This window comes from Theropithecus gelada, chromosome 6 (genome assembly GCF_003255815.1).
Source record: "Theropithecus gelada isolate Dixy chromosome 6, Tgel_1.0, whole genome shotgun sequence".
In the NCBI taxonomy this organism is placed as follows: domain Eukaryota; kingdom Metazoa; phylum Chordata; class Mammalia; order Primates; family Cercopithecidae; genus Theropithecus; species Theropithecus gelada.
The window spans coordinates 132,416,974-132,428,803 of record NC_037673.1 but is presented as its reverse complement, the minus strand read 5'-3'; the positions used below and the strand labels follow the sequence as shown (position 1 = coordinate 132,428,803).

Here is an 11,830-nt window from a genome sequence, read left to right as displayed (position 1 = left end):
AGCATCCAGCACCAGTGAGGCAATCTGCTTTTCATTTATGGGCAGAGAAAAGCCACAAAGGAAGGAATGAGGGAGGCCATAGTTCTCAGAGTGTCGGAGGAGTTGATGCAATAATAATTCAATTCCCCCTACTCTGAAAAGCAAGGCAGTCCAACCCAGCAGGATGCCTGCAGCCAGGGCTGTAAACTCCAGCTCACCTCAGGCTACCTCCAGCTGAGCAAGCCCACACCGGAACTCGTGGGCCTGAACTCTTGCAGGAGAAGAGTTCAAACAGGGCTTTTTCCAGTTTGCATTGTGTGGCAGAGCCCTGTAGCCAATCACAGCTGGAAGCGAGTCCCAGCTAGGTGGGATGGGAAGGATCTGGACTGGGGGGCCCCCTCACAAGGGAATCATTACGGACACTGGCAACCAGAGGGTCCCCTTTGGCCAGTGCAGTTCTTTCTTACCTTTGCCTGGGTAGAAGCATGGACTCTGAAGTCAGCTGTCTGGGACCCTATCCCAGTTCTCTGCTTTTTTGCTGTGTACCTTAGGTGAACCGCTTTAACTTTCTGAGCCCCTGCTTCCTCATCCAAATTGTGGTCCTGAGACTAGTGTTACCTGACCGGAAATATGAAGACTGCAGGAGATAATCCATAGGAAGTGTCTACACTGTGCTTGGGACATGGCAAGTGCTCATTAACTGTTAGTTATTATTATTATTGTAATTGCCAGATTCTCTCTGTGTCTTATTTCCTCTTTACACCGTGGCGTAATTTACACTATGGCATGCTCTTGTGCATTTCTTCTCATAGTCCTAACCAGTTGTCGTCTCTGCTTGAGGGTGATCTATGCCTGTATACCCTCTATGGGTCCCCCTGGCAGTCTCCATCTCTCTGGACAAAAATTTGCATGTCTTTGGAATGAGTCTGGGTCATTGAGTGGCAGCCAACCTCAGTCAGCATCCTCCCTGATAGGGAGACTGTATAGCAGGGGCAATGGTCTCCTGAGCCAAAGAACAGCTTGCAGATGGCCCCAGTGAGAAGTGCTACTCTGAAGCCCCAAAAGATGATAAGGGATAGTAGGAGAAGCAAGCCCAGAGAAGAAAGAAAGTGGAGAATGGTCCCCAGAGCAAGGGAGGCAAACAGGGAGCAACAGCTACACAGGTGGCTGCAATGTGAGAAGCCATCCAAGAATGGACAGAGTTTCAAAATGCTCAGGAAAAAACAAAGTGCAGTCTTCTGGATGTGGTGGTAGAAAAGACTCCAAGAGAAAGACATCATCAACATAAAAGCCTGGAAAAAATAGGGATCATAAAGATGCCAGTGTGACTGACAAACAAATTAGAGGTGTAGAAAAAGAAAAGAGTGGGGATGGCAGGTTTCAGGGAATTGAGATTTTTCAGAATGAGATGGCAAGTAAACTACATCAAAGCATGTCCAAGTCAGGTTTGACTGGCAGCTTTCTCTGAATGTGCTAATTACTCTTATTTGTTCTCAAACAAAAATAGCTTATTTATCACGAGGGCTGAGGGCCCAGGGTGTGGGAGAGCATCTTCTCTCAGCAAGCAGGTGAGTAGCTCAGTTTGAGTGACAGAAGATACATGACTATAGAGCAACACAGTCACTTTTCATCAAGATTGGACTTTATGGCTATATCTTACAGAAGCCACTGCATCAGAGGCCTGGCTCAGATAAGAGTTTCCGGAGAAAAAGAGAAGGTGGCAGCTGGATTAACTGTGATACTGTCCTTTTTGTACCAGCCAGGATAGGCCAGGTGATGCTGCAGTAACAAACAACCCTAAATCTTAGGGGCTTTAAACAACAAAGATTTCTTTCTCTCATCTGTGCCACATGTCCATTTTGGGTTGGCTAGAGTTCTGTTCTGCATCAGTCTCCTTCAGGGACCCAGGATAATGGAGCAGTCACTGCCTCAAACTGCTAATCACTATAGCAGAGGACAAGGGAGTTGAGATAACACACACACACACACACACACACACACACACAGAGGCTCTTAAAACTTCAGCTCAGAATGATATACATCATCCCTGCTCAGATTTCACCAGCCACAGTCAGGCACATGCCTATGCTGAATTGCAAAGGGGATGGGGAAGTAAATCCCACTTCTGCTGCTCAGAAGAAGAAACAGAATGTATGTGAACAGCCCTAATGACTCACCAAACATCCATTCCAGGAGCAGGCCTCCCTGCCTGTCACTCGGCTGCGCCTCCCTCGGCCTGCGACTCCTTCAGTGGTTCTCAGCCATCTCTGCCCCTATCCCCACCACTATCTTCAAGGCACATTTTGGATGAGATGATTGGTCATAGTGCTTCCAAATTGACTCTGTAATCATAAAATGAAGGGGAACACAGACTCAGAGTATTGGTGCAGAGCAGAATCTCTGGGAGGACCTAGCTCACAGCCCCTGCCTTTCTAAATGGAGAAACAGGAGGTCAAAGGAAAAACCATGTGCAATGGGCAGAATTCTCAGATGGGCCTAAGATTCCTGGCCTCTGCTGTGCAGGCATCATCTCCTCCCTTTGAGAGTAAGTGTGGGACCTGTAAATAGGACTGGCTGTCACTCCAGTGACATGTTACTTTGTATGGCAAAAGGGACTTTGCAGATGTAATTGATGAAGCTGCAGGCACTCTCCTGCTGGCCTGGAGGAAAGTAAACAGCCATGCTGTGAACTTCCCGTGGAGGGGACCTGCACGGCCTGTCAGGACCTGAGCGCAGCCTCTAGGTGGGCGAGAAAATGGGACCTCAGCCCTACAACTGCAGGAACTGAATTCTGGTAACGGGGAGCCCTGAGCTCCAAATGAAAGCACAGCCCTGATTAACACCTTGATTTCAGCCTGATGAGACTATGAGCTGAAAACCCGTCTCCTCTATGTCCAGACTCCTGACCCATGGAAACTGTGAGATTAAACCAAAAAAAGCCACTGTATTATTTTAAGCCACTAAGTTGAAGGTAATTTGTTACCCAGCAATGGAAAACGAGTGTGTACTCATCATGGCAGTGGCAGGTCCTGCAATTTGAGCAGTATTCAAGGTCTTTCCGTGATTTCCGTCCCACTTGCTGAACACAAACTCTCTATTCCAGGTCTGGCAGCATCTTTGCAGCCTCTAACCTGCCAGGATTGCTCCCCCTGTGGCCTTCCTCTGCCTGCTTCCCAGGGCAGGGTTCCATCCAATGTCATTTGATGGAGCTTTCACATGCCATTCCCCAATAAAATAAAATGCCCTGAAGTGACCCCGGCCCCCTGTACTCTTCCATTCATTGCCGGTTCCATAGCACCCAGCACAACTACAAGCCCCCCTGCAGTTGATTATATCCCAATCATAGCCAGTAATAAAATTCCACGAGGATTAAATCATTTAAATTGTCTCTTTTTGCCAAGACTTTAAGCTCTCTCAGGGCAACAGTCGTGTTTACTCCAGGTGCTACATCAGGAATCAGAAAAGGCATTTGTACTTGTAATACGCCCAAAATGGAAATAGCCCAAATATCTTTCACTGGGTGAAGAGAGAAACAGTTTGTCTCATTTCCATGCAATGAGATACTGCTCAGTTAAAAAAAGAACAAATTATCCATAGCATACTATAACACGGGTGAATCTCAAAACCTAGGACTAAGTGTAAAATATAAATGATATCTACTATATGATAATTTATATAAAAATCTAGACAAAGCAAAACTCATCTATATTGACAGGAAGCAGGTGGGTGTTTGCTCATGGCTGGGGTTGGGGGGATAAAGGCAAAGGTCACATTTTGAGGTGATGGAGATGTTCTGTGTCTTGATTGTCGTGGCGGCTATGTGGATGTACACGTTTGTCACAACTCATCGGATTGTATACTTAAAATAGATACATTTTATTATACGTAAATTATGCCTCAATAAAGTTGACTTGGAAAAAAGTCTTTGTATGTTCTGAGTCAGCTAAAGCTTTGTTGAAAATGCTTTGAGACATGGTGTCTCATGTCTCATGATTTCTCAACATGATTTGAGAAGGGTGAGCCTCAGAAAACATCTACAGACTTCTGTTTAGGTAGAGCCATCTCCCAGAGACAGATGAGCTCCCAGGCTGAGAGCAAAGATATGGCTTAAAAGGTAAGTTAACCGACTTAAAGAGGGATTGCTTGGCAAGAAAAGCCCAGAAAAAGAACAGAGAGGATGACAAAAAGGAGCCATGTATTCAGGGGGAAAGGCCTAGATTTGGGGGTTCAAGGATGGTCTGGCCGTGAGCTCTCCCCATGCTGTGTGGTAGGGTGGAGCTCTTTCAGCGGTCTCACCATGGCCCAGAGAAAGAGCTTCTGGGGCCAGCCACACTGGTTCGCTCTGAATCCACAGCCACCCCACTGGCCATCAGCCTGATTCCTTCTATGGGAGCCGGGTCCTGGAAAGCAGCCATGGGGTTTCCAACAAATATAAAGGCATCTTCATCTGGATTAAGTGTCAGAGGACCATGGGCCAGGCAATGCTGCCTGCTGTGGCCTTTGATTAGTCAGGCATGACCCATTCCTCCCACTGTCACTCAGGACACTGCCCGGAGAGACAGGCACAGCCAGGGCAGCAGCCAGAATGCTGAGGATTTTGTGGGCTACCTAAAGCTGTGGAGAAGCCAGCAGTGCTCCAGACCTGGAGAGAGCCCCATAAAAAGAAAGCATTCCCTTCTTTGGTAGAAAAGAAATGATACCCGAGCAGCTAGCAGCCCTGACTGTGCAGAGGCAAAAACCAAGTTCTGAGGCAGGAAAAGAAAGCGTTTGTGTGAAAAGCCTGGGGGCTTGGGAGAGCCTAGGAAATGAAACAGGAAAGAACAGAAGAGAACAGGAAAGCTCAGCTGGCTGCTGTGGGGCTCAGTGGTGAGGCGTGAACAGCAACAGAGGCTGAAAGGGGCAGAGAAGGTACTCATAAGGAAAGGCAAGGGGAGGAGAGCACTGCAGTCTTAACGGGGGTGTGGGGGTTGTGTGTACAATGGCTGCAGGGTGGACCCTCCTCTTGACCAAACCCCAAGTGCCCTCTGTCCCCCTGAATTCCAAGCATGATTATCAGCACTACTTTCCACTGGAGTCACCCAGCCCAATAGTTGTCCACATTGCCCTGACTCCAACACTCCATAACCGAGCCGTCTAGACTCTGCAGTCTTCTGGCCCTAAGTCAGGGCTTGCCCACTCCTCTCTGGGAAGATGACCAGAACTTCTTAATTAGCTTCTCTCCCTCCCCACTTGTTAAACTGTATCAGTAGGTACTCAGTCATGGGGAAGGAAACCAATGCATATAACCCTAGGCATTTATTACCCTAGGCATTTTAATTATAATTCTCATAACAGCCAGATGAAGAAGGCAGCACCATCTCCATCTTACAAAGAACCCAAGGCTCACAAAGGTTTAGCTGATTTCCCCAAATTCAAACTAGGAAGGGGTCAGCTGAACCAGGAACTCAACTTTCTTTCATCCACTGCTCCCAGGTGGATCTTAAATACAAATCCATTCAATCCATTTCCCTGATGAAAATCCTTCAGTGTCTTCCCACTGCTTACAGACATGTTTCTTTCAATATTTTTTGTCCTTATAGAATCGCGGTGCGACGAAGGAGTAGGTGGTGGGATCTCACCGTGGGTCCGATTAGCCTTTTCTCTGCCTTGCTTGCTTGAGCTTCAGCAGAATTCGAAATGGCTGGGGGTAAGGCTGGAAAGGACTCCGGAAAGGCCAAGACAAAGGCGGTTTCCCGCTCGCAGAGAGCCGGCTTGCAGTTCCCAGTGGGCCGTATTCATCGACACCTGAAATCTAGGACGACCAGTCATGGACGTGTGGGCGCGACTGCCGCTGTGTACAGCGCAGCCATCCTGGAGTACCTCACCGCAGAGGTACTTGAACTGGCAGGAAATGCATCAAAAGACTTAAAGGTAAAGCGTATTACCCCTCGTCATTTGCAACTTGCTATTCGTGGAGATGAAGAATTGGATTCACTCATCAAGGCTACAATTGCTGGTGGTGGTGTCATTCCACACATCCACAAATCTCTGATTGGGAAGAAAGGACAACAGAAGACTGTCTAAAGGATGCCTGGATTCCTTGTTATCTCAGGACTCTAAATACTCTAACAGCTGTCCAGTGTTGGTGATTCCAGTGGACTGTATCTCTGTGAAAAACACAATTTTGCCTTTTTGTAATTCTATTTGAGCAAGTTGGAAGTTTAATTAGCTTTCCAACCAACCAAATTTCTGCATTCGAGTCTTAACCATATTTAAGTGTTACTGTGGCTTCAAAGAAGCTATTGATTCTGAAGTAGTGGGTTTTGATTGAGTTGACTGTTTTTAAAAAACTGTTTGGATTTTAATTGTGATGCAGAAGTTATAGTAACAAACATTTGGTTTTGTACAGACATTATTTCCACTCTGGTGGATAAGCTCAATAAAGGTCATATCCCAAAAAAAAAAAAAAAAAAAAAAAAATATTTTCTCCAAAAAAAAAAAAAAAAAAAAAAAAACCCTTGTTTTAGTTTATTTGTGCTAATATAACAAAACATCAAAAGCTGGGTAATTTATAAATAATAGAAATGTATTTCTCACAGCTCTGGAGGCTGGGAAGTCCAAGATCAAAGTGCTGGTAGATTTGGTATCTGGTGAGGGCTGTTCTCTGCTCCCAAGATGGTGCCTTGAGAACTGCACCTTCCAGAGGCGAGGTATGCTATCTTTGTATGGCAGAAGGCAGAAGGGCAAAAGGGGCAAACTCCCTCTGCCAGGCCCTTTTATAAGGGCACCTAATCTCATTCATGAAGGCAGAGCCCTCATGACTTAATCACCTCCCAAAGGCATACCTCCCAATACTGTTGCATTGGGGATTATGCGTCAACATAGATTTTGGAGGAAACAAAAACATTCAAACCACAGCAAATCTTTACATGAAATGCTGCCCTATCACAGAGAAAACAACAGAGCTGACCCAGTGTGAGTGGGGGTAAGGCACAGCACCCTGTCTCTGCTTTCATAGTTGACATCTCCGCCTGAAGTCTCAGCACCATGTCAGTTTGTTTAAGGTTGAATTCTTGATCTAACTCCCAGCATCTCCCAGATTTTTCTATCTTAATGAATGGTTGGATCATCCATTCGGGAGCCTGTGAGCAACCTGTCTCACCATCTTCACCCTCATCCTCCTTAAGTCCATTCAATTTTGCCTTCTATATCTCCCTTGAAGAAGCCTTTGTCCTTCATTTGCACTTTCACCACCCAAGCATCCAAATCCAAGCTCTTACAGTCTCTTACATGGAATAGGGGCACAGCCTCCTTACTTGCACCATGGAACCCTGGCAGTCCACCCACAACACAGTATTCAACTGTGCTGACAGAAAATTCCCAGTCAAAGAAGGGGGCCACTCTGACATGGAACATCCTGATATCCAAGTGTCACTATCATTTAGCCATCTCCCCCATCAAATATGACCAGTGTTTCCTCTTACTTATTATTTTATTAAAAAATGTTATAACTTCGAGATGAAACTATCCACTAAAAAGTAAGCGAAGAGTCAAAATAATTGGGGGCTGGTTGTTTGAGTTGCTGTGTGGCCACTGAGTTTCCCCAGCTGCAGAGCAGAGTTAGTTACTAGAATCTGCTTCTTCTCTCTTGCCCACAGTTGTTGTGGAAATAACTTAGGTAAAATGTTCAGAATTAATTACAACGAACATATACAACTAAAGCACTCTTATGTCTCACTGACATGAAATAATAAATTTGGATATATGGACATCTGGTTGACAATGTGATGTTCCAAGATCTAAAACAAATTTGATGATGTAATTAAATACCGATCTTTCTACATTTACTTGTATATAGGACAAGATCCCTCGCAGAACCTATTTATATGTGTACATGGAGTTGGCCACATGGTCACATAAATCATAGGAAAATTTGGAGCAGATGTTGCAGGGCAGCTGGAATTCTCCTGTTAGGACTGTGTTTTAATGGAAAAATGACACAGAGCAGACTTCCTACATGCTTCACAGATAGAGTAATAGAGCTACTTGAAAGGAACATTTATATTCTAGATAGGTTGATTTTTAATCAACAAACGTGATTGCTTTATTATTGTCTGGTCTCGGATGAGTCATTCAGCAGAGTGCATAGGCATTTCCGGACAGGAGGGGAGTGGGCCACAAGGGAGAAAGCTTTACAGTACCTTGTCTGTCTGTCAGTGTGGCCTTGAGCTCTTTCTCCTCTTGCTGGTAGTAGAGATCTTCCCTGGGGCCTTTGACAGTGGCCTCCCTTGGGCTTGCAGCCTCAGAAACTTTTCTTTGAGAGGAAAGGGGTAAATGTGAGCTAAACCTGAAATCCCACCAATTATAGAAAACAACTTGTTGGCAGTGCACATGCAAAGATTTTCGAAATCCTGTTTCACTGGTGTTTATGCGTTTGAGCCTGTTTCATCTGAAGTCATTGTTTTGAGCCTTGTTTGGAAGAATTTTCCAGACATGATTTTCTAGGGAGGAAGAATGTCATTCAGAAGACAAAGGCCTGTGCTTCTGAGATAAAGTAGGTGATGTTCTGCTTCAGATGGCTTCTGACTCCCCGGCTTTTATCCTCCCTTTCATGTTACCAAGTGGAGCTTCAAGAGCTGTAGTCCAGATTTTCTTCTGCTTCTTCTTTTGTAACTTGGAAAATGAAGACGTAGAACTACAGTGTTCACTGTGGGAGGTCTAGTGGATAAATGGATGAGAAATGACTTAAGCCAAACAATGACTCAATTAGATTTTCTGACATAGTATCAGTTTGTTTAACCCTGCTGATCCAATGAGGTTAGGTGTTCTGAATAACTGAGAAGGTTTTCTGACATAGAATCAGGTTGTTGAACCCTGCCGATCTCAGTGAGGTTCAGTGTTCTGAATAACAGAAGGTTTTCTGACATAGAATCAGGTTGTTTCACCCTGCTGATCTCAGTGAGGTTAGATGTTCTGAATAACTGAAAACACCTCATTAGTTGGGTGGCCATCTATGATTTCAGGGGAGGTGCTCCGAAGAAGAGGGACTGCACCAAGTGCCCCCTGAGTGTGTGGGGGGCTTGAGGAATGGGGAGACACAGAAGACACACTTCTCTTCCTGCTCTGACCCCAAGGGTACAGAAGGCCCCGCCATTGGTGTTCATCAGGAGAAAGGCAGCCACAGCCCCAACTCCTGGCTTACACTGCCTCAGAGTAGCAGGGGTTCAGTGTGGCAGAGTGAATGATAAGACAAAGAAAAATGACAAGAATGCCTTGAATCGGACAATCACTTTTCTGGTTGAGGTAATTAAATGAAGCATGAAAAATAGGTTAGATATTATCAACGAATTTTATACAGAGAGACTTGTGCATGACTCGTAAAAGTCAGTGCCGAAGCTAGACCATGCTGCCTTTGTCATTTAGATGGATCACTTACTGCATTTACCATTGGAAGCTGGTTGGTCTACATGCTTCTACATCTTAGGAAGCTCCCACACTTAGATCCTCTGAGATGTCTTCATAGCTTTGCAGTACATGATTCCTAGACAGACAAGTTTGGAGCAACTGATAACCCTTTTGTCAAAGCTGAATTTGTTTAGGTATGTTTTATGTACATGAAAATGGAATTTACAATACATGTCAAAACCAGAGTGAAAATCAGTGGCTGTGATCTGAGTTTGTGCCCCCTCAAAATTCATGTTGAGACCTAATCTCCAATGTGATGGTATTAGTAGGTGGGGCCTTTGGGAAGCAATTAGATCATGAAGAATGAGAAAAGAGACCCAAGGAAACTTGCCCCTTCCACTACATGAGGACACAGCACAAAGACTCCATTCTGTGAACAGTGAGGTGAGCCGTCACCAGACACTGAATCTGCCTGCACCTGGATCTTGAACGTCCTAGCCTCCACAACTGTGAGAAACAAAATTTCTCTTATTTGAAAGTCACTAGTTTATGGCTTATGGCATTTTGTTATAGCAGCACAAACAGACTAAGATACCAGTCCTTCTATTTTCTGCCAGAAAATTGCACCACACTATTGCCTTTAATCTTTTTTCTTGGGCCAAGTTTAGACAAGAGGCATCAACTCTAGGTAATTTCGAATGCAGCAAGATATACAGAGACACCTGCTGCTGGGAACACTGGGAACTTCACTGAAAAGCAGGAGGGCCAAGGACCTAACTCTTTATAAATACTGATTGCATTAAGTAAGCGCTTTTGGATTTCACATGTTTTTATCTTAAAATACTTGCAGAACTTGCAAGAAAAACAACAATAAAAATGAAATATCTGATGAATTAGAGATTACCAAAGGGCACCTTACTGCAGGGAAACGGTGTGTGGACTTGTTCTAAATGAAATTTGACTTCGTCATAAGTTGTGGATACACCTCAAAGTCATGTGAGAGTGTGATAATTATCCCTGGTCTGAGAAAGCCTGCTTCACTACTGCCATAAAGTTCAAGGCACAAAGTGCATGAATATTATTTTTGCCTCGCAATCAACCAGTGGAAAATACTGGTTTTGAACTTGGAGCTACCAAAGTGTACCTCTAGTTATGTTTTGATTATCTCAGCATAAATTTTCTTCACATGTTTGCTAAACAGGGCAACATTGCCATGGATACCTTCCACCATCCCATAGCTTCCCTCACACATTCTGGCACTTGCTCTCAAAGCTACCACATATGACACTGATTGAACACATCAGCATGCCATTTGTTCTCAGCGTGGATGGGAAATCCAGAGGAAAGTCTGCCTAAAAACATGATGCAGACAGAGGAAACATAAAGTGGAGAAGACTGGGAGGAGTGGAGACACAATCGGCCTCAGAAAACAGCAGCGGGGGACTGAACTCTTTCCTAGCTCCGGGAGCCTCCATACTCAGGCTAGAATAGGTGAAGTGACACAGCGGGGGACAGAGGGAAGAGAGGGAGGACACTGTGGCACACAAAGAAGGTGGAGGCAGCTCTCCTTGCACACCTGGACTGGCACTAAGAGCCAGCAGCCTCGTCACCCCAAGGCGTCACTTTCAGGGGCCTGCTGAGTAGCCTTTGGTGTCTTCACACACTAGTGCTGTGCTGAATGACAATATCTTCTCTGCGCTCACTGTGGAGGCCTATTCGGGAACTGATAATTCTGAATTGTGCGTTTGGCTGCTGAGAGAGGCTGTCAGGACTCCAGATATCCATCTGATGCTCCCTGCCCGACTGTGACGGAGAGACTGCAAGGGAGTGCAGCACAGGGGAGACAAGTGCTCCTGGGGTTTTGCTGCCTGCATGGCCTCCCGAATGCCCCTGCCACCTGCCCACTGCTCTCCACCTCCACTGCCAGGCTGAGCCCAGCTGCAGATTCCCAAACGCCCCTCATGGCCCTTCCTCAGCCCTGGTTCACCAGTCTCCCTTCCCTTCTCACTGGGGCTGCAGTGGCTTCACTCTGCCCACACGTCTTCAATGGGTTCCCCTTTTATTCTAAGACAGAATTCAGCATTTCTCCTTCGGTGTGTGCAGTCCTACAGGGTGGGCTTATCTGCTCTTCACCACCCCTGGCCCCACCTCTGGCTCCTCTGATGCCACATTTTCTGCTCTCTCCATCCCTCAGGGCATACTGGCTGTCTTCATGCAGGGCCATGGTGCCTGCTGTGCCCTGTGCCTGTACTGTCTGGCTCTCGTTTCCCCTGGTGCTACTCCAGCATCCCAGCACCTCCAGCATTCCCAGCACCGCCAGTGCCCCCCGCCCATCTTTCAGATCTTGGCTCAGGCATCACTTCCTCAGAGAAGCCTTCCCTGACCCTTGGTCTAGGCCAGGTCCCCTCATTATGCACTTAGGTAGAACCACCTTCTTTTTCCTTATGGTACTTCCCCAAGTTCCTAA

The 11,830-nt window shown here is 45.9% G+C and overlaps 1 protein-coding gene across 2 annotated transcripts; it reads left to right on the top strand.

Moving 5' to 3' along the window:
- The first annotated feature begins 5,558 nt into the window (after nucleotides 1–5,558).
- Nucleotides 5,559–6,438, top strand: LOC112626873 (histone H2A.Z). 2 transcript variants are annotated; one of them, XM_025389268.1, is made up of 2 exons: nucleotides 5,562–5,742; nucleotides 5,851–6,438. In XM_025389268.1, the coding sequence occupies exons 1-2, from the start codon at nucleotides 5,656–5,658 to the stop codon at nucleotides 6,040–6,042; spliced, it is 279 nt and encodes a 92-aa protein (XP_025245053.1). In that variant the 5' UTR covers nucleotides 5,562–5,655; the 3' UTR covers nucleotides 6,043–6,438. The 2 variants fall into 2 exon arrangements, with proteins under 2 accessions (XP_025245051.1, XP_025245053.1); XM_025389266.1 differs by having other exon boundaries at nucleotides 5,559–6,432.
- Nucleotides 6,439–11,830: the final 5,392 nt, after the last annotated feature.

What these genes read in the sequence shown, in the direction of transcription:
- LOC112626873 (XM_025389266.1), top strand. Translation starts at nt 5,656, where the DNA reads ATGGCTGGGGGTAAGGCTGGAAAGGACTCCGGAAAGGCCAAGACAAAG.